Raw genomic sequence first — 19,372 nt, 5'->3', positions numbered from 1 at the left:
TGAAGTCTGTGTATGTCAGATTTCACCTGCCTATATTTATGTCCACTATTGCCCTGAAATGACTGCAGCATCAGTACTGATGAGAAAGGAGAGTATAAACTACCTGTTTATACCAATGGGTTTGATGCCTATAATGAATTTTGAACAAAACCATTGGAAATTTCTACTTGCTACACTTAAATATTTTCAATCTGGCTAAAATGTGCCTTATATGATGTGAGAATAAGGAGGGAATTATGTGATGGCACAAAATACCAATCTTTTATAAATTACTTAATCCCACAAATATTGTTTTCCTTAATTCATTACTTTATTGACAACATTGGCTGGCTGAAAAGTCACAGCCTCCACTAATCTTCAGATTAAAGTCTGTTAAGGTTTTAATTTTGGGAACACTTCTGAAGAATGTCTTTTGATTTAAGAAACCTAACTTTTCTCATCCACCTAGATATTTTCTTGTCTTCTTCCCTCCTGATTCCACTCTCAAAAGAAAAGAAAAATTGATCTGTCAAATCTTTCTTTCTATAACTCTGAAACTTTTAAAATTGGCAGAGGCTTTCATGGGTCTTTTCAACTTAGTTTTACAACCATAAAAAATTGACAGATCTCTGCAAGAAAAATGAGAGCATGATAGATTTGTCAAAGACTCAGCGGATAAAAATGAATGCAACAAGACATATATATGCCTCTTTCTGCTGTAAGTGAAAGGAAAGCTCTCCAGTCAGCAGCAGGAACACTCTGTTCCTCATCTCCCAGTCACACCAAGCTTACAGCTTTGTCTCCCCGTGAGCAGAGGGGGGATGTCTCCTGTTCAGTCCAGCAGCTCCAGGCCTGGTGATATTGGTGATACCCCAAGGTGCAATTTTGGACTCCTGTACTCTCAAGACCAACCTAGGCAGATTTCTGCCACCCTTTCCAGAACTGAGGAAAGTTGTTCTGTTCCAGTTCTATCAAAGGTTATGTAACTTTCCCTGGTGTATTATAATTTTCATACAGGTATCTATGCCCTGAGCTGGATGGTGAAGTCTGAGGTCAACACAGCACAAACTGGTGTGACCTGATACAGAAATTCAATAGGTCCCTCAAAAATAAATGCTGATCTCCTTAGATAACCCAGCTGGTCTCACTGCACCATTTTTAGGCGTCTTGCCCTGACTGAGATGGGTTTCAGAGCAAAAGGCAAAGCTAAGCAGCATTGACTGGAATACATGGCAAACTTAATTGCAAACTCATGCCCCTGTCCTGAGTTTCTGGTCAAATAAAAAAACAATATAATTCCTCCAAGCCAGGCTTCTTCAAACCCACATTTATTATTTTATTTCAAGCACCTGGTCTCCAGAGATTGCAGACTTTTTTAAAAAATATCCCAGCAAATGAAAACCAAAAAACAACATAAACTCCCCTGTTTCAGGGAAGTCTCCTGAGGCCCTCTGATTTATTCCAATGCTGAACAAACAGAGCACCTTTGCAGCAGCTTTGCCAGTTCTCCAAAACAATCGTGCCAGAAACTAAAGCTTGCCTTTCTCACACTCTTCATCCTTAGAGGGAAGCTGTTTCTCCAGAGGGTCAAAGCACTGCTTCCAAGTTCCTCAGTGGTTCTGGTCTGGATTCTAAAGAAAAAGAGACTTGTGTTGGTTTCCCCACTACTGAACAAACCTTCCAAATGTAATTCCCTCCTCCCCTCACTCAACAGCTCTGACCCCACCTAGGTCACAACTGAAAGGGAAGGTGGAAGGAATTGTGCTTACTCTCCACCTCAGCCTCCTGGTGACAAGATTACAGGCAGCATCAGGGAAACCCAAATTCCTTCGAAGTGGCCTGCCATGAGGAAAGCTCAAAAAATTCCCTGTTTCTCTGGGATACAAAAACATCTTGTGAATAATTGCTTTGGCTTTGTGGAAGATGATAAGGAAAATCAAGAATTCATGTCAATTTTCAAAAGCAACCAATTATGTATTTAACCTAAGAGCTCGTGCATTTTGCATTTGTCAACCTGCTCTAATTGTTCTGATAACAGAAGGCACGTTCTGGATGGTTTATGAACAATTTTATCTCTCAAGGCACCAAAGGCCACTGGGACATGTGCTGTGCTCTAGCCTGGGTAGATTTAGAATAATAAAAAAAGAGTAACACAATCTGACATCTGCTGATAAACAATGTGAAAAGAGAAGCAGAGCACAACGTCTCCATCAGTGATTCAAGTCATTTTTGTTGGAAATTATGTAAATAAAGACATGCTTATTTTGGCCAATTTGGCCAGAAAAATGGTGGGTTTAAAAACCGCAAGGAGCCTCTTTAAACCATAATGTGATACATTATTCTCTATATCTGACAAAGTTCACTTGGGCGTGTTATCATCCCTTTAAGCCATTTATACCCCTACCTTGCTGAAACTCTATTAAAAATATTATATTGGAGTTGTCTTTTAGAAACAGCCAGAGTTCACCTTGACATTAGTAAGTGTACATGTTTTATACAGATATTTCCTTATCACTCCTTATATGAAAGGTGACAGTAAAAAAATGCATATTTTATATAAAGATTATGACTTTAAAATGTAATAATATGAAAGGGAAGTGGATTTGGAAGCATCTGCTGAACATTATTTTTTTCAGTGCTAAATGAATGCAACAGCAAATTTAATTTCTCAAGTCACATACAAAATTTTAGTACAGCTCTGGGACTTTCTTTCCCATATTATAAAGTAGGAATCTTTTTAATAGAATTACACAGCAAATATTTTTGTCATAATGCAGATTTGCATCTTTTTTCTGTTGGGTTAAATACAAAGCAAATGGTACATGTTTATCGTTTATATATATTCTATAGGAAAGGAAATAGTTAAAAATTAGATTCTCAAAAAAACTCTGATAACAAAAACAAAAGTTAAAACTAAAGCAATTTTAGAACTTAGAACCTTAGAGATAAATTAAACAGGATAGCCACAGCATAAATGAATCTCACATGAGGCTTCATTATAAATGAGAAAATGTTCCTTTGCAAGAAATTAACTGATTAAATAATGTATCAATTTCTGATGAGCAAAACATATTAAAAATTTTGAAGGTAGGAAAAAACCCCCAAGGGTGTTAATGCAGTCACTCTGACCTCAAATGCTGTGATTGCTTTCTTTGAATATTTAGTTCTGCAATAACTCTTACTACTATGACTTTTAAAAACAATTTTATTTAATAGCTCTCTTTATCGAGTTACAGACAACCCATTTTCCTTGCAAGCAGATTTTCATCACTGCTTCTTCTCATTAATGTACCTTCCAAAATTTTTCCCATTTGCCTGTTTTGACATTTCTAAAGTAGTTTAAAAACTCTGGAAGTTTAACTTGGCTTCTTAATGTCTCAGTCCCAACTGTGTTGGGACTATCTAGATAAAATAGCTTAGCATTTAAAGATAAGCACAGAGCACTAAAATAAGGCTAAATATTGATAATCAAAGTTAATGGATTTATTAGAGGTCAGAATGTGTAATAAACTGAGAGTCATAAAAGATCACATGAAAAAGTAGCCAGGACTCTTCAGCCTCCCTCAAAAGTACACGGAAAGGCAAAAACCCAAGTCATTCTCTCTTTGGAAGGAAATCAATCTCCCTCAAATTAATCTCCCACTTTAGCTTTCAATGTGACTGATTAGCCTGAATCTTAGGGCAAATATTGCTAATCAAAGGGCAGGAAAAACTGTTTGCAACACCCTGGGTAAACCAGAATTCCAAAGGCTGATGTGCTCAGACAAGCAGAGATGTGGAAGTGGACAGTTCTCACTCCTGAATCTGAAATAACCAACGTGGGAAACTGCAAGTCAGAGAGAGGAGATCAGTAATGAAGCTGTGAAATTAGGAATGGTATAAATGTGGAACAGCAAATGCAAATTGAATTCCTAAGAATATGAAGAGAAACACAGTATCAGCAAATACGAGTTTTGGAAATATGCAAAGCTGTTGAAAGCAACCTGAAGGAGTAGAAAAAAGGCTTGGAAATGCAGAGAAATGGAATATGGGATAAATGCATCTGGGTTTGGTTTTAAGGGTTTTGGTTTTTTTTTTCAGAAAGGTAGATTATTCTAGGATGACAAATATTTCATTTCCTGCCTTTGATTAGGTTACTAATTTTATAGACAAAAGAAATAGAGTCATTTATCAGCACTTCAACCAAAATATGATTGGATGTCATGGAGGGAAACAAATAGACTGGAGAGGATAATTGGGAAAAAGTTGTGAAGAGGGTAAGGTATGGTTTAACAGACTGTGTTCAAGGTCTGGGAGGAAATAACTAATAGGGTTCTTCAGAGATTGATCTTTAGCACCACTGGTATTCAATAAATTAATTAGCTAGTCAATAAATTAATTAGCAATTCCAGCCAGGCAGGCATTGCTGTTGAAATATGCTGCTCACACAGAAGCAGCAGGCACTCAGTAGTGTGAAGGATCTGGATAACACATTGGAACAACTGGAACAATCCAGAGAAAATATAATGGGGATGCATTCTAGACAAGGAAAATACTGTCACATGGTGCACCAAAGGTAAAGAGGTAAATTAGCATTAATGATGTTCCACAAGACTCCAGCATCTAAATTCAAATGCTCACTGACAAAAAAGAAAAAATTATTCCAATGGGAACAGATAAAATAAAAGTTTTACTAGACTAATACAGGAAATGGAGTGCTATTGCCTGTAAGAGACTGCCTGGCTCACATGATTAATAAAATTTGAGAGGGAATCTGTACCTTTTAAATTTTTGGGGCTGCACATTATAATTAGGAAGCAGAACTCATTAACATAAAACAGTTGACTGTAAAAGGATCAGCTATCAGATACAGTAAATTTGAAAATTAGAGGTTAGGAAGAGGTTTTCAAATGCCAGAGGTGTGAATTTTTGGAGCATGAAACTCCCCTACTCCTAACTAGCTAATTTAAAGGAAGATCTTGAAGAGTTTCCAAAAACCCCACACTTCACTGTCTGCAGTTAAGGGAGGTGGACTGAATGGCACAGGCAGCTCTTTCCAGTCCACTGTTCCCAGGAGCTGGAAACAGAGTGAGGAGTCTCAGGACTAAGAGAAGTAAAAGTCACATCAATGCTTTAAATTAACTCGGAGGAATGAGATTTGAGACTTGAATTGAGGCTGAAAACGGATGGGTTTGATGATAACTACAGGCATCAAACTTGTTTGTGTGGACAAATTACTTGATAAAGGAATAGAAGTTACTACTGGCTTTGTGCACAAGCATTAGAGATCGTGTGTTAATCAGGTATTTTTCACTGTCTTGTAGCAGCCAAGTGGTTTAGCAGGACCCTGAGCTTTTCGTTTATTTTTTCCACAGCTGGCTCATCAATCCATTTCTAGAGAGGTTTAGATTAGAATTACTTCCTGCAGTATACAACCATTATTTCCTGAGATAAACCAACTAGCAGTTATTGTGCCTGAAAATTAGACCAGAAAATTTGCCCATCCCCATTTAAATGAGGTTTAAAGATCATGCTAACACGGCAAAGCAAGGAAATGCAAAGCACAGGCCTTCCATTCTCTTCTTAGCCAGCACTACTGTGACTTTTCTGGCAAATAATGCAAATAACAATAATACTTAGCACTTACTGGGCATGATGCTTCTCATCTTCAAAGTGCTTTACAATTATTTACTACTACTTAAAATGGAAAAAAAGTATTATTTCAGGCCGGCTTCTGGTAGCTTGTGTGACAAAGTTAATGTCATTTGAATCAACTCTGTTTGTATTTAATAGGATAAAACTGCAGTACTTCAGTTCCAACGCTATTGTTCCATTAAAAGCCAATTACAGAAATTCAGCTTTCCCTGAGCGCAGATTTTTTTTTTAAATAATCTTTCAATCTCTGTGCTTTATAGAGCACAGATTTTTTTTTTAATTTATTTTTTTAAATACGGACGAGATCTATCTAAATATTTGATCCGAATTCAGCCTTTCTAACTCTGAATTTAGGAGCCTTTAAAGCGGCAGAGGGCGCCCGAGCTGTGTCCATTCGCCGCAGGGCCCCGCGGTTGAGCGCAAAAAACGCAATTTCGGCACGGCAGAAAGCACCATTTCTCAGCGTTAAAGCAGTGTTTGACTGCTTTCCATCCACGCAACTTTTCGGATATAAATTCTAATGCGGGTAAATCCTGGCGTATTTTATTCTGATCGTTCTGTAGTGCAGGCTGGGTGGAGAAAGGATCAAAGGCATCCCCGAGGTGAAGGTTGATGTAAAGCTCAAAGTGACCCAGCAGTGAGCTCTGGCAGTCCAGAAATTGTCCTGGGCTGTCTCAAAAGCAGCGTGGGCAGCAGGTGGAGTGAGGGGATCCTCTCCTTCTGCTCTGGTGACACCTCACCTGCAGCACCACATCAGCTCTGTGGCCCCGAGGTACAAAGGACATGGAGCTGTGAGTCCAGAGAAGGTCACAAAGATGCTCTGAGGACTGGAGCAGCTCTGCTCTGCTGGAGCCAGGCTGGACAGGAGAAGGGAAGGCACTGGGAGCACCTCAGAGTCCTTTCCAGAGCCTAAAGGGGCTCCAGGAGAGCTGGAGAGGGACTTCAGACAAGGGACGGAGGGACAGGACAAGGGGAAATAGCTTCACACTGACAGAGAGCAGAGTTAGAGATTAGGAAGAAACTCTTCCCTGTGAGGGTGGAGAGGCCCTGGCACAGAGAAGCTGTGGCTGCCCCATCCCTGGAAGTGCCCAAGGCCAGGTTGGATGGGGCTTGGAGCAACCTGGATTAGTAGGAAGTGTCCCTGCCCAAGGCAGGGGATGGAACAAGATGAACTTTAAGGTCTCTTCCAACACAAATAATTCTGAGAGTCTACAATTCTATGAAAAAAACTCTTGAACTTTTTCCACAAAGAGTAACTCTATTAAATTCATTATAATACATTGACTCAGTGACCATCACTATTTCAAATGAACTCATTTAAAGGGGTTCCCTTAATAAGACGATTCTTTTGCTATAGATAAAGCATTTTTTCTAAACCCAAATGAGTGATTGTGACATGCACATTGTGACATGCACAAGCCACCTTGCTGCCAGCTAGGAAGGGAACTGGTGGGATGTAACCAAACAACCACATCACTATCTGGTAAAATCATGGCTGCTCTCAAGCGCCACAAGAGGGATTGCAAAGCTGTTTCCACTGACAAGGATTTTAGCAGTTGAACATACAAGGGTAGTCAAAATGTAACCTGAATATAGACTTAGTAAGAAGATGAGGCTGAGAATTAAGAGGAAATTAATCTACAAACGGCAGGCAGGGTTTGGAAACTGAAACCGCCACTTGCACTTCAGTCCAGTGGCAGAGAGCTCACATATCACACCATGGAACACAGGCACTGCCAGGCACACGTGGGTGTACCTGCTGTGGTGGCACAGCTTCAGCCCAGGCTGTGTGTGTGTGGTTCGTGTGCCAAACCTGGCTGGGGTCACACAAAACTTTATTTCCCCTTTTGAGGTCGCCATCTTACACAATTGTCACAAAAACAGAGGGGCAACTGCTTCAGCCTGCTCATGGCTATCTCAACAATGGATCTGGTGAGAATTCATTAAATTAGGTTATTAAATGGATCTGACCCCAGTGACTTCTCTGGAGATGGGTCCCGCAGTCCTCGGGGCTCCCCGCAGGCTCGGACACCATCACCCAGACCCTGCGGCCCTGCACAGGGAGCCCACCTGAACATCACCCTGTGCCCGAAGAGTGCGCACCGGCCCCAGGTGACAGGTGTGCGGTGTCCCCGGGACAGGTTCAGCGTCCCCAGGACACTCTGAGTTGTGTCCCCAGGACGGGTTCAGTGTCCCCAGGACGCTCTGAGTGTCCCCGGGCCGTCCCACCGTGCCTGCTCACAGCCGCGAAGCACAACCGCGTCGGGTTTCCCCACAAGCACCGTGGCTGCCCGGGCAGATCCCCCCAAAGGAAGGAGCTGTGACAGGAGTGCCCTATAAAGCCGGGACCAGGGGACAGCCGTCGAGTCTGTTCACCTGTCTCCGCTTCCCCACGGCGGCGGGGCCGGGCAGCCCGGGGCGGCTCCCGGAGGCGCACCCAGGCTCGGCAGGGCGGCCGCGGGCGGAGGAGGGGCCGCCGCCTCTTTAAACTTGCCGTGAGGGCCGGGCCGCCCCGCCCGGGGCAGCGGGGTCCGCTCAGCGCCCGGCGGGGACGCGCCGCCCCCGGCACCGCTCCCCTCAGCCGCGGCCCGGGCGGGTCCCTCCGGCGCGGAGGGCGGCGGGGCCCGGCCGCGGGCCGTGAGGGGGCCCCGCCGTGCCCCGCGGGGGGAGCCGGGCAGCGCCGCCGCCTCCCGCCCGCCTCAGCCCGCCTCCCGCCCGCCATGGCCGCCCGCGGAGCCGAGCGGCGCCGAGCCGAGCGCCGCGGCAGTGCCGGGGTCTGGCCGCTGCCTGGCAGCGCCCCGTGAGCGGGGACAGCGGGCGGCGTGTCCCTGCGCTCGGTCCTGCCCCCCGTCCTCCTCCCGGAGCGGCGATGAGCGAGACCCGCGCCGGGGGAGTCGCCGCCTAGACCGGCAGCCAGGATGGTGCCCCTGCAGCCCCTGCCCCTCGTCGTGGTCCAGGGCGTCCTCCAGCTCGTAAGTCTCCATCCCCGCGGCACCCGGACTCCCACGGGGGGCTCGGCGGACACCGGTGCCTTCCTCCGGGGAGCGCGGCGGGCGCGGTCTCCTCTGGAGCCCGCTTCCCTTAACCTGCGTCCCACAGCCCCTAACATATTCTCAGTTTTCTCTTTATTTTTCCATATTTTTTTAATTTATTTTTAAAATTTATTATTATTCTTATTTTATTTTAATTAAGCGGGTTTGCTGCTGTTCGCCCCGTTTGGGAATGCGGGACGCTCCGTGCCCGAGCCCAGCGCGGCGCCGGGGGCCGGGATGCGCCGGGAGCCGCCGCGGAGCTGGAGAGCACCGCGGGCAGGGATGGGAGGGATGGAGTGTTTGTGTGTGCCGAGCATCCCCGGCGCTGCCCGCTCCCGGAAAGTTTTCTGCTGGCCTCAAGCGCCTTTTTTTTTTCGCGTGCAAGACATAGCCGGGCGTGCAGGCAGAGTCGCCTGCGCTCGGGAAGCTCCCCCGTTAGTTTCGGCTTGCTGCAGGTGCTCCCTTAATTTTTCTCAGAAGCTGTGGGGCACGCCGGTGTTATGGTGAATATTCCTCTGCGTGCGGTGGGGGAATGCGGGGACTGACGTGGCGGCGAGGTGAGATGCAGATGCGGAGTTGGGAGCCGTGAAGGGAGGGAGGGAGGCGAGCGAGGAGCTCCGCTTCTCCCAGCCCGCCCAGCCCTCGGTCGTGGGGCGCTGGTGGTGCGGAGCAAATGGACTGATGCTCGTGTTCGTGAGGCGGTCATAAAGAGGGGAAAAACGTGTTTGCGGAAGAGTTTGGCCACCTTCACTTTTATTTAGAAAATATTTTAACTGCGCTTGCTGTTTTGGAGGGAGTTTTGGTGTTACTCTACTTGCGCCTCCCTTCCCCGGCTGCCTTGGACGCGAAAGTTTGTCACGAAGTAGTCAATAGTGAGTGTGTAATAAACCTTGAAGGGATTAAACACCCTCCTTAAGAGCTGGAGTCTAGTGTTACCGTGTGAGGTGATTGATTAGTTTTTGAGGAAGCTTATGTCAAATTCTAATCCGGTTTTGGATTGTGCTTGTCGTGTAATGTTTTTTGCTCCAGCACTTTATCATAGCAATGAAGTAGCGAGCTGCAGCCCTGCGATAAGGCGCACATTTCTTTCACACTCCCATCCTTTTGGACAATAAAAGGCTGTTTACATTCTTCACATTCTTGCAGCCCAGTTTCCAACTAAACAACGCGCAGGGGTGAGAGATGGGAAAGGAGAGCAGCAAATGGATTACAAAGTTGCTGAGCAGAGGGGAACTAAATAAAAACTCCTTCCTCACACCTACAACCTCTCTCACTCACACCATCCTTTTTTCTTCCTTTTTTTTAAGAGCTACCAAAGGGATCAATTGAAACTTGTTCCATCAGGGATGGGGTTTGTTGTGCAGTGTTTTATAGGTGATGTTGGGAAGTTGCTTGCTGTGAGTGTGCAAGTGGAGGCTGACTAAATGAAGCAAAGTTGCTGCCTTGGGTCAAACAAAAATCATAAATAGCCACTGCAGGTTCTCAGGTGGACGTGGCACTCAGCTCACCCAGGAGGATTCATTTTTTCTGCATTCTTTAGATGCAAACCAGCAAGGTTTTGGAGCCAATTAGTTTTATACCTTATATAAGTTAGTTTAAATAATAAGGTAAAGAAAATGAGAATGTGTGAGATTTTTGAGGATTTTAGGTGCACCTTTTAAGGCTAACCTACTACTAAAAAGTTGTGTAAATGCATTTTTTGGCATGCTCTTACCAGAACATCTGTTGAGTTACAGCTTATTATAAATTAAGAAATATTTTGTGTTGGTGGTAATGCATTGAATGCAAGTCTGTGCTATTCTTTGTTCTCTGGCCAGAATTGGGAGGGACTGGTGGCTTCCTGGGATCTGATTAGCAGGTTTAGAAGGGAGGCATTGTTATTACTGATTCTTGATGTTCTCTTTCTTTTTTTTAACCAAAAATCAGTGTGGATAATATGAGCATTGCAGTAAAGGCTCAGCATTTCAGCCAAGAAAAAAAAATTCCTGGGTTTCAGTGATGCAATACAGCAGCATTTTAGTAAGCCAGAAATGCTCTACCATCAAACCCTTCCTGCTGGGGCAGTCTTAATTTTTTATAAAATCAGAGGTGTTAGAATGGGAAATACTTTGGCACTGCCTTTCAGTGAAGGGAGAAGTTCTTTTTATTTTAATAGACTGAACTTCAAATGCTGTCTTTCCTTTCAGATATCAAAGTGTGCTGTCTACTTACCTACTTGTTAAAGATGCATAAATTAGGATGAAATCCATGTGAAACTTCACAAATCTGGGGAGATTATGGCAGAGTGTGTCACTGAATTTCTGAAAGCAGTGTTAGGTGATTCTTTGTGTGCTGTATCTAACATTTCTCAGTCAGAAGTTCATATTTTATACTTTTAAGGCAGCATAGATACATTTTTGTAGCATGTTTCTAGATTATTATTTTGATTAATAGATGGAGTAGCAGTATGCATGCAGCAATTGCACATATAAATTTCCTAAAATATTCTGCATATTTGGATATATTAAGCAGTAAGGAAGGCTGCTGTTGAGTCAGGTTAAGGTGCTCATTTGCTCCTGTATAAACACATTAATTTTTAAAGCCAGGTTTACCTTCTGTTGACAATATGGAGCAAAACAACAATTTGCAATGCACAGTCAGTGCATGTCTGGGCTGTTATTGATAAGAAGATGAAAAATTGCTGTGTTGTGTTATCATTAATAGGTGCTCTTGCTTTACTATTAATTTTCAGTAAGCTTTTCCAATTGTCACATAATTGCTGAATGCCCTGTTAGTTATCTCTTTGGAAGTAATGGAGTTCTACATGTTGAGAATTAAAGTGTATGAAGCATTAGGATAATGCAGTTTATAGAATCCCTGCTAGGGTTTTGTTAAGTCAGCTTTAAATACCTCTAAGGAGGGGGGGCTTCTTCTACTTCCCTGCAAATACGAGTTGTCATTTTAAAGAATTCTTGTTGGAACAAAAAAAAGCTGGCACTATCCCTTTGTCTAGGCAAGGTGTAGTTTCAGACACACAGTCCCAGGCAGGACCTGTGATTCTGGGGCTAACCAGGCACTGTAACTTGGTTTATTCTTTCATCTCTGTGGTCTGAAATTGAGAAAGGCTCACAGCAGCATTTTCCCGTGCTTATAGTCAAAGTTGCTTCAGTATTCTATCAATAAACCCTCTTCTAACATTAGCATTGGGCAGAGTTGTTACTGCATTAGAAATCTAGGAATCAATCATTTCACAAACCCTTAAAAGCAGTTGATTTTTTTTCCCCAACATTGTTTATATAGATGAGAAATAATTAGGAATAAAAAAAGACAAAGTTTGGTAATTTAATTTTTTTCTCCACCAAGTTTAGCAGTATAGCATTTGATATGAGTGAAATTCAATGGCAGATTGTTTGTCTTGGAATTTCAAAGGCTGAAAATAGCTATAACCAAAGCAGGTTTTGACAATGAAACAAAAATTTTACAGAGGCTTTTTTCTTTTTTTTTTAGCAGAATTTAAGGTTCTTAGCAACTTGAACTGAAAGAATATTTGCTCTAGCACAAGATACTGCTTCATAAGAAGAAATATATTAAAAGCTGAGCTAAAGCTGCCTTTCCATTTAAAATATGCATATCCTGTGAGGTGTAGAAACACAGAGATGTGTTCCTTCTGGCTACTTTAATTTTGTCTCCATAGCCTTGCAAATGTGGTCCAGGTAGCATGCCCTTGCAGTGAGAATCAGAAATAGGCATCATGAAAGACTCTCAGCACCATTTCAGAAAGGTAAATGCTTCCCTCTGGTCATCTGGAAGTGCACAGATGAAATTCCATCCCCCCTTAATTTCAGGGAGAACTTTGTCATAAAATGTATTGGACCCAACCTTTAATTTGGCTTCCTTTGGTAATTTTTTTTGATGCTGTAGGCATTATAAGTCTTGTGTAATAATGTAATGTAGGTAACTCAAGAATTGCAGGTAATTTGGAGCTGGAGACAGATCAACAAACGCTGGTTTCAGCAGATTGAGAATTTATTACCCTGAATAAGGAGTTGTGTCTTAAGGTGGATGGGGCCAGGTTTAGTTTGCATAGGAGGTTCACAGCTCAACCTGTCCTTGCATCACATCTTTTGTCCTAGTTCCATGAAACTGGTTCCTTGATCCTTTTCACTTTATTTGTAGGTTGGCTGGGGCACAGAAAAATTACATATCCTGTTTAAAATCTGTACAGAAAGACTTCTTTGACTGATGTCCAGTAGGCCACAAGATACCCCAGGCTTCTCCAGGCAAAATCCATGTCTCAAACTTTGCATCTGTAACATGCAAGGAATTTTTCTGCCATTGTAAAGCACTTGGAGAGATGTCAGAGCTGTGCTGTAAGTGTAACAGACAGGGAAGTGAAATGGAAAGATTGGTGAAGCCCCAGTGCTAAAATAGGATCCTCTCATCCCACCTTTCTGGTTTTCCTCCTGAGAGAAGGGAACTCAGGAAAGGGATTGAAAGCAGAAACCACTCACTGACCTGGACATTAAGAGCATCAGAGAGATGCAACTCTGCCCTAGGTACACCAAATTCCTCCTGTACTGTTGAAAATTTTACCCTTAACCAACACTTAACAAATAAAACTGTACAAGGAGAAGTAAAGCTGCTTGGGAAATTGGCAGTGAGGTGCCAGCGAGTTGCTTGTGGTCCGTGGGCGAGGTGTTGACCTTTATTTGGTGCAGGTGTTGAGTAACATGTGGTAATTCTTGAGCACTTCTGGTAAAGAGCTGCAGTGAGCAAAGGTCAGAGCTACTCTGCGCTGAAAGGTTTAAAGACAAAAGCTGTGATTCCGGAGGTGGGGATTGCCTCTTGCTCACAAACAGAGTGAGCTGTACCGGTGTTAGGGAAGCCTGTACCTTTGGATCTTTCACACCTACTTGTCAATGTATCGAAGCCAGAGACAGCGATGAAAAAAGGAACTTTTTTTTTTTTTTTTTTTTCCTTAGCACGACAGTCCATTTTCTCTGCTAATCTGTTTTCGTGTCCTGGTTTTTGCCCACTTTAACACACCGCTTCACTATACCCATTACAAAGCACAAACACCAGCTGTAAAATCTTTGCTAGATCACATCTAGCAGAATTGGAAAATAGGGAGGTGGAAGTTCCCATTCACGTGGCTGTTATAAATTCATCCTGAACCTGACTTCCCAACACACCCTATTCTGAAGCAGCTTTGGCCTTTCACTTTGAATCTTAAATATGTTTGTGTTTATTTCCCTAACCCCATTTGTCCTTCCCATTAGGTTTCCATTCCCTCCATGTCCCACTGGGTTTGTAGCTATAGTTCGTGTAGGGTGTTTAGGTACTTAAAGGATCAATCAGAGTGAAAATAAGGGGTGACCTGCTGGCAGTTTTTGCTTCCAGCAGAGCATCACTACTGTGAAGTAAGTCCAGCCTGCAGGTCAGGACTTGGAAACATTGCTAATTCCTTTCCTGTGGGGAATCTCCTTGCAGGCTGGGGTTCTGTGTGGGCTCTAAGCTCAGTTCACTTAACAAAGAAATTTAGGAAGCAAATTAGAAGTGAGGAGGAAATGAAGGGCTGTGAAGTTGGGGTCAGCAGTTAAGACTGAGTAGTTTTGTCTTTGCTGCAGGGATCTCAGTGCTGGTGTGATGCTCTGCTCTCCCTGGAATGGCAGTGCTTACTGTAAATATAGAATTGGAACAATTGACTATAATTTAATGTAGATTTAAAGAGCTGTAAGAGCTGTAGTTCTTGAGACAGGTTTTCTCTTTGTTCCAAATGACTGGTAGTAATAGAAGCTATTATTAGCTGGGAAGTGAAAATGAAAGAATAGGGAGAAATAAAAAAATAAAGTGAAGAATCTAATGTCTCTAAAATCAGGCTTTATGTGCATTGGGGCCAATTATGGTTATTGTATCATTGCAGTACAGATTTGAGGCTACTCCAAAAGCTCTCATTCTGCTTCTCCAGATCCAGCATGTTTGGTTTATGTTTGTGATCAGTAGGAATTTCTTGACATCATAGTACTTGTTTTAGGGTATGACCAGGTATTTCTAATATCATCAATCAACAGTATAAACACTACCTTAATTTTGTCTTACTTTATCCATTATGTAGGAAAATAAAACACTGTGCATAGAAGTGCTCCTATATTTGCTCTGCTATTAAGTAGATTTAAGGGGTTTTAATGGAGAAGGAGCTGGCTGTGCTTGAGGCTGACCTGGAGGAAAAAAAAACCCTGGGACATTGCTGAGGGAATAAGAGTTGAATATGAGAGAGAGAAAGATATGGATGTAAAACAGCCCTGTGGGCAAGTGGAGTGAGCCTGAGCAGTTACTTCAGGCAGAGAAGGACAGACAGACTGACAGTAACTGGAATATTCCCACAGTAACAGAGTTCTACTTGTGCATCAAACCCAGGTGGGTGAAATATCAGACCTTGAAGTTTCTTGTTCTTTAATGCTGCCTGTCTCTCCTTCCCTTGCAAGCTTCTGCTCGTTGATTCTGTTGCTACTAACATGTTTGGAAAGTTGGAATTCCTGTTCACAGTCAGAATTTAAGCATCTCACTGGCAGTGGTTTGTTCTCAATCCTTTGGCTGTAGCTGTTACTAGTGAGTGTGTTTCTTTGCCATTGGGAGCCTAAACCCAGGGAAGGTGTTCCCAAGTTGAATTTTCTCCTTACTCCAGGCAGTTGAGTGGTTCCTAGAAGAAAACTTCTGAAATTGTATGCACATAACAGTAATTTTATAGTGCACTGTAACTGGAGTTCATGGCACTTTATAGTCCAGGTGTGTTACATATGTGTCATCATTATTTTGAGAAATAAAAGAAATATAACAGAGCCTAGAGGCAAATTTCTTCTCTTCATCCCAGTAGACTAGAATATTTTGCATAACTGACTCTGTCCTTTCCTGTCCCATTTCCATACAAAGGCCAAGAGCTGCTGAATCTGATCTTAACCGGCTGACAGCAAGGGCATTTTTGGAGTGATGTAATTTGGATCAAGGCAGGAGTGAAGCCCAGTCCTTCAGTTTCTCAAGCAAACGGAGTGCCAGAGAGAGGGCTAAAGCCTGTGTTGTTTTCCACTCATTAAACTAACAAAATGCTAATCAGCTTTGTGGAAAGATTCGCAGTAGATAATGTTACTGTGGCACCACTGTCTTATCTGATCTGTGAGCTTGGGCCCCTTTAAATGAGGTGATTGAAACACCTCAGTGTTTTTTGAAACCGATTCAATTTTGCCTATTGACTCCTTTCAGTTCTGTCACCATTTGAGGCAAGGAAAACACCGATGCTGAACTCCTTGTGGGGCTGGGACAAATCCTGTGCTACAGCTGCTGTTGTGTGCCAGCCTCTGCTGCCACCCGCTGCTGAGCCGCTGTGTCGATTTCCAGGCATTGAATTAATCTTCCAGTGCTGGAAACATCCATTTTTGAGTTAATTCTGAGTCAAGCTGCACTGTCTTCTATTGCTGGATGACAAATCCATCACTCTTCTTCGCCTTCCCCTGGCTTGGGTCTGCTCACTGCTGTGAAGAAGTTTCTGGCCCTCCAGGGAGCTTTTCTAAGCTGCATTCTGCTGGGAGCTGCCTGCTTGCTCCCTCTGTTTCTCTCTCCCTCAGTGCTCCATCTTCCTGAAGTTTTTTTCCAGGCAGAGGATGCTCAGTTCCTCTGGGAGAACCAGCAGCTTTCTTGCTTTTCTCTTCCTCCTGGAGATGCCCCTCCATCCAAAGTACGGCAGCCCAAGAGCAGGTAGAAAGCCTGCCTTCCTTTCTACTACTCAGCTTCAACATTTTTTATTTAAATAATTTAAAAATATTTTTTAGAAACATTTTATTTTATTATTTTTGAAGGAAACAAATTGTTAGAGCTACCTTTCCAGAATCTATTAGTGGTCATCTGTTCGCCCCTCACTGATGGCTTCAGTCCAAGCTGTCTGGTAGCAAATCAATCCAAAGGTGTATCAGCTTTGAGTACTAGATTGTATAATGTATTTCTAGAGCGTTTCCATTTCAAATTGTCCATTTTTTAATTCATTTGTCATGATTCCAAGTCTGAGTGGATATCCACTTTTAAAGCACATGATTGGAAATATGATGTGAGGATTGGTTTTTAAGGAGCAAGTTTTATAGAACTTTAGATGTTGTAGATTCTGCCCTAAAAAACATCTGTTTCTAAAAAGCATATTTTTCCTCTCTGTGTAGGGAGACCCTCTGCTTGTCAGGATCTTACTGTGGCAGTGAGCTCTGTTGTGTAAAACTTAGATCCAGACCAAGAGATGCAACAAACTGCATTTCTATCACGTTACTGTCTTGGGGAACAGAAGGTTTTTAGTTTCTCTGTGCTTTCTCTCCTTCTCCGTAGAACCCATAATCCCAGATTTGTAATATTTTTTTTTTTACACCAGTTTTAGTGAAATCACAGTTAATGTCTTTTCTTAAAGTTCTTAAAAAGTGGGAAACCCATTCTCATCCATCTCACTCTTCAAATCTTGTCTTCTTTTTCTTCTGACCGGAATTCACTATCCAGTTTCTGGCACCAAGTTAAGGTAGCTTAAAATAGTACCAATGTGTTGGGTGTCTGACAGGGGAATAAATGCACTGTTGAGTTAGGACCTATTTGATTTAAATTAAATAAAATGCCTCTAAATGTAAGGATGAAGAAACGTGACATAACTCATACTCAGATCCATTTTATGGTGTTCACCCTATAATCCTTTTATTCAGATACATGTGACCTATATGTTATCAGCAATGGGCAGCCTAATGCTGCAGTAACCAGGGAATTTAAACTCCATATTTTATTCAACAAAACCTTTTTGTGGGTATTGGATGGGATCTCTTACTCTACTCGCTTAGACTGAGGGTTCAGTGTTGCTGTTTTTAATACTTGATGTTGAACAATGGAGGAAAGAATGAATTTAAAATAGCAAAATTTGTATTTATACTGGCTAAGGACACCATTCTGCAGAAATTTGCCTTCTGGTGAGTTCGCAATATTCTTTCAATGAACAGCACAGTTATATTTTGGTGAAATAATAAGATTATTATGGGGGCAAATAAATATAATGGCTATTGTATCTCTCTTGTGTTTTTATGGATTGGATTGTCTTGTCCCTCCAGAGTAACTACTATTTTTAATTTTTTCAATAACACTGGTAACTGTGAGGGAGATGGAGCTTTGTTCTGTTGAGATGTTGAAACTGTACTGCTGAAAATACAACTCAGTAGTCATTGACTGACTTGCCCTACACCAGTGAAATCCTTCTGTGCTTTCAGGGAGTATTGACATAAACTCAGTCTGTGATCAGTTATTAATAAAGCCTGCTGAACATGTGCCCTGTGTCCCATTCCTGTCTCATCCACTACAATTATCTAACAGAAATTTAATTATCCTTGAGATCATCAGCTCTGATCCAACTGAAGTGCACAGAATGATTGAACAGTTCTTTCAGTGGTGGGCAGCAGCATCACAGGAAGCTTGGTTTTCTTAGGAAATGGGCTAAGATAGTATTTGAAACAGAAATAAGTCTGAAAGCCAAAACACACCTGCATCGCAATCAGAAATTCACCAGGATTTCCTGGGTAGCCACATCTTGGTGTTTTGGACAGGTATGTTGAGGCTGCAAAAGAGCTTTTCATCTTGCCTTTAATGGAAACACCTGCTGTTGTATAATTTGTTTGGTTCTGACTCCTCCTCAAAATACTCACCTGGAAAAGAACTAGTGATTCATTTTAGTGGGGCAAGAAAACCTACATAAATTCAGTTGGTTTGTTTGGGACGTTTTCCTTGTTTCTTCAATTTGAAAATAACATCTTGACTAAATGTGGTCAGGAGTTTTCTACACACACTTCTGGAAAATACAGTCATTAAAAGATAATGCAGAGGTTATCGATATCATGACTTTGAATTAAACACCTGCAGATTGTGTATGGTACCTGAGAATGAGATTCAGCCACAAGGAAAGGTCCAGAACAGGGATTGCAGGGTTGCCTGCTTGCATTTGCACTAGCAGACTTTTTAAAGGTAGCTGGCTGGCTTAAGGTGGAACAGCTTTTAATGACTGATGAACAAACAGGTGGTATCTCCATTCTCTCTGTACAGATAAGTCAGTGCTTTTCCCCTGGTTAGGATGGCAGAAGGGAAAATGAGCTTCCATCTGTCAAGACATTATCAAATTTATCAGGGGAGACAGTGTTCTACAGCAGAGTGCTCAGTCCCTGCCCTCAACAGGACTGAAACCTGCTTGGATCTACCTTGAAGAGATAGATGTGTTCATCACAAATGTGTTCATTTCTTTTGGTGGGAGGTGGAATATGTACAAATTCAGTGAGAGCAGGAAAGTAACTTTTCCTGCACCTACCTGAGGATGCTCTGCTTCTGCAAAGAGATGCTAGAAAATAAAGCGTGGTAGGAGCATCACTGCAAGCATTTTTTTTTCCTGTTTTTGCAATTTAAGTCAAAAGTGTGTGAAAACCACATCCTGGATTGGATCCTTCAGCAGAAATCAAGGAAGGAATGCCTGGGTTGTATCCTGGGAGAGCCCATCCAGGGATTAGCAGCTTGGGTGCTTGGTGAGGTGTGCCCTTAAAGAAACTAAGGGGAATTTGCAGCCTTAAAATGTAAGGACCACTTGGGTCATGTGTCTTACTGTGTGATTTTAGAGATTATAGATTTAGGCACCAGTTATGAAACTGGGGAGGAACTGCCTTTGCTGTCTGTCAAACTCTCCCTGCTTTGTTGTTCTCCTT

The 19,372-nt window shown here is 42.6% G+C and overlaps 1 protein-coding gene and 1 long non-coding RNA gene across 7 annotated transcripts in view; one reads left to right on the top strand and one right to left on the bottom strand.

The window, feature by feature from the left end:
- The window catches only part of LOC135309228 (uncharacterized), a 217,214-nt gene extending 209,090 nt beyond the window's left edge, over positions 1-8,124 (bottom strand). For 5 of the 6 annotated variants that reach the window (XR_010369519.1, XR_010369521.1, XR_010369516.1 and 2 more), the window contains exons 1-2: positions 7,990-8,124; positions 1,520-1,610 (exon numbers count right to left, since the gene is read on the bottom strand). This is a non-coding gene — a long non-coding RNA (uncharacterized LOC135309228). Of the gene's footprint in view, positions 1-1,463; positions 1,611-7,989 lie in introns of all 6 variants that reach the window. The other variant, XR_010369518.1, reaches the window with a different exon arrangement.
- A 219-nt stretch (positions 8,125-8,343) lies between these two features.
- NXPH2 (neurexophilin 2) overlaps positions 8,344-19,372 on the top strand; it is a 34,944-nt gene continuing 23,915 nt past the window's right edge. Inside the window, exon 1 of the mRNA XM_064435264.1 lies at positions 8,344-8,585. Coding sequence (XP_064291334.1) covers positions 8,532-8,585 — 54 coding nt within the window. The 5' untranslated portion in view covers positions 8,344-8,531. The remainder of the gene's footprint in view (positions 8,586-19,372) is intronic.

This window comes from Passer domesticus, chromosome 10 (assembly GCF_036417665.1).
Source record: "Passer domesticus isolate bPasDom1 chromosome 10, bPasDom1.hap1, whole genome shotgun sequence".
NCBI lineage: Eukaryota > Metazoa > Chordata > Aves > Passeriformes > Passeridae > Passer > Passer domesticus.
This window is presented reverse-complemented; position numbering and strand designations above follow the sequence as displayed.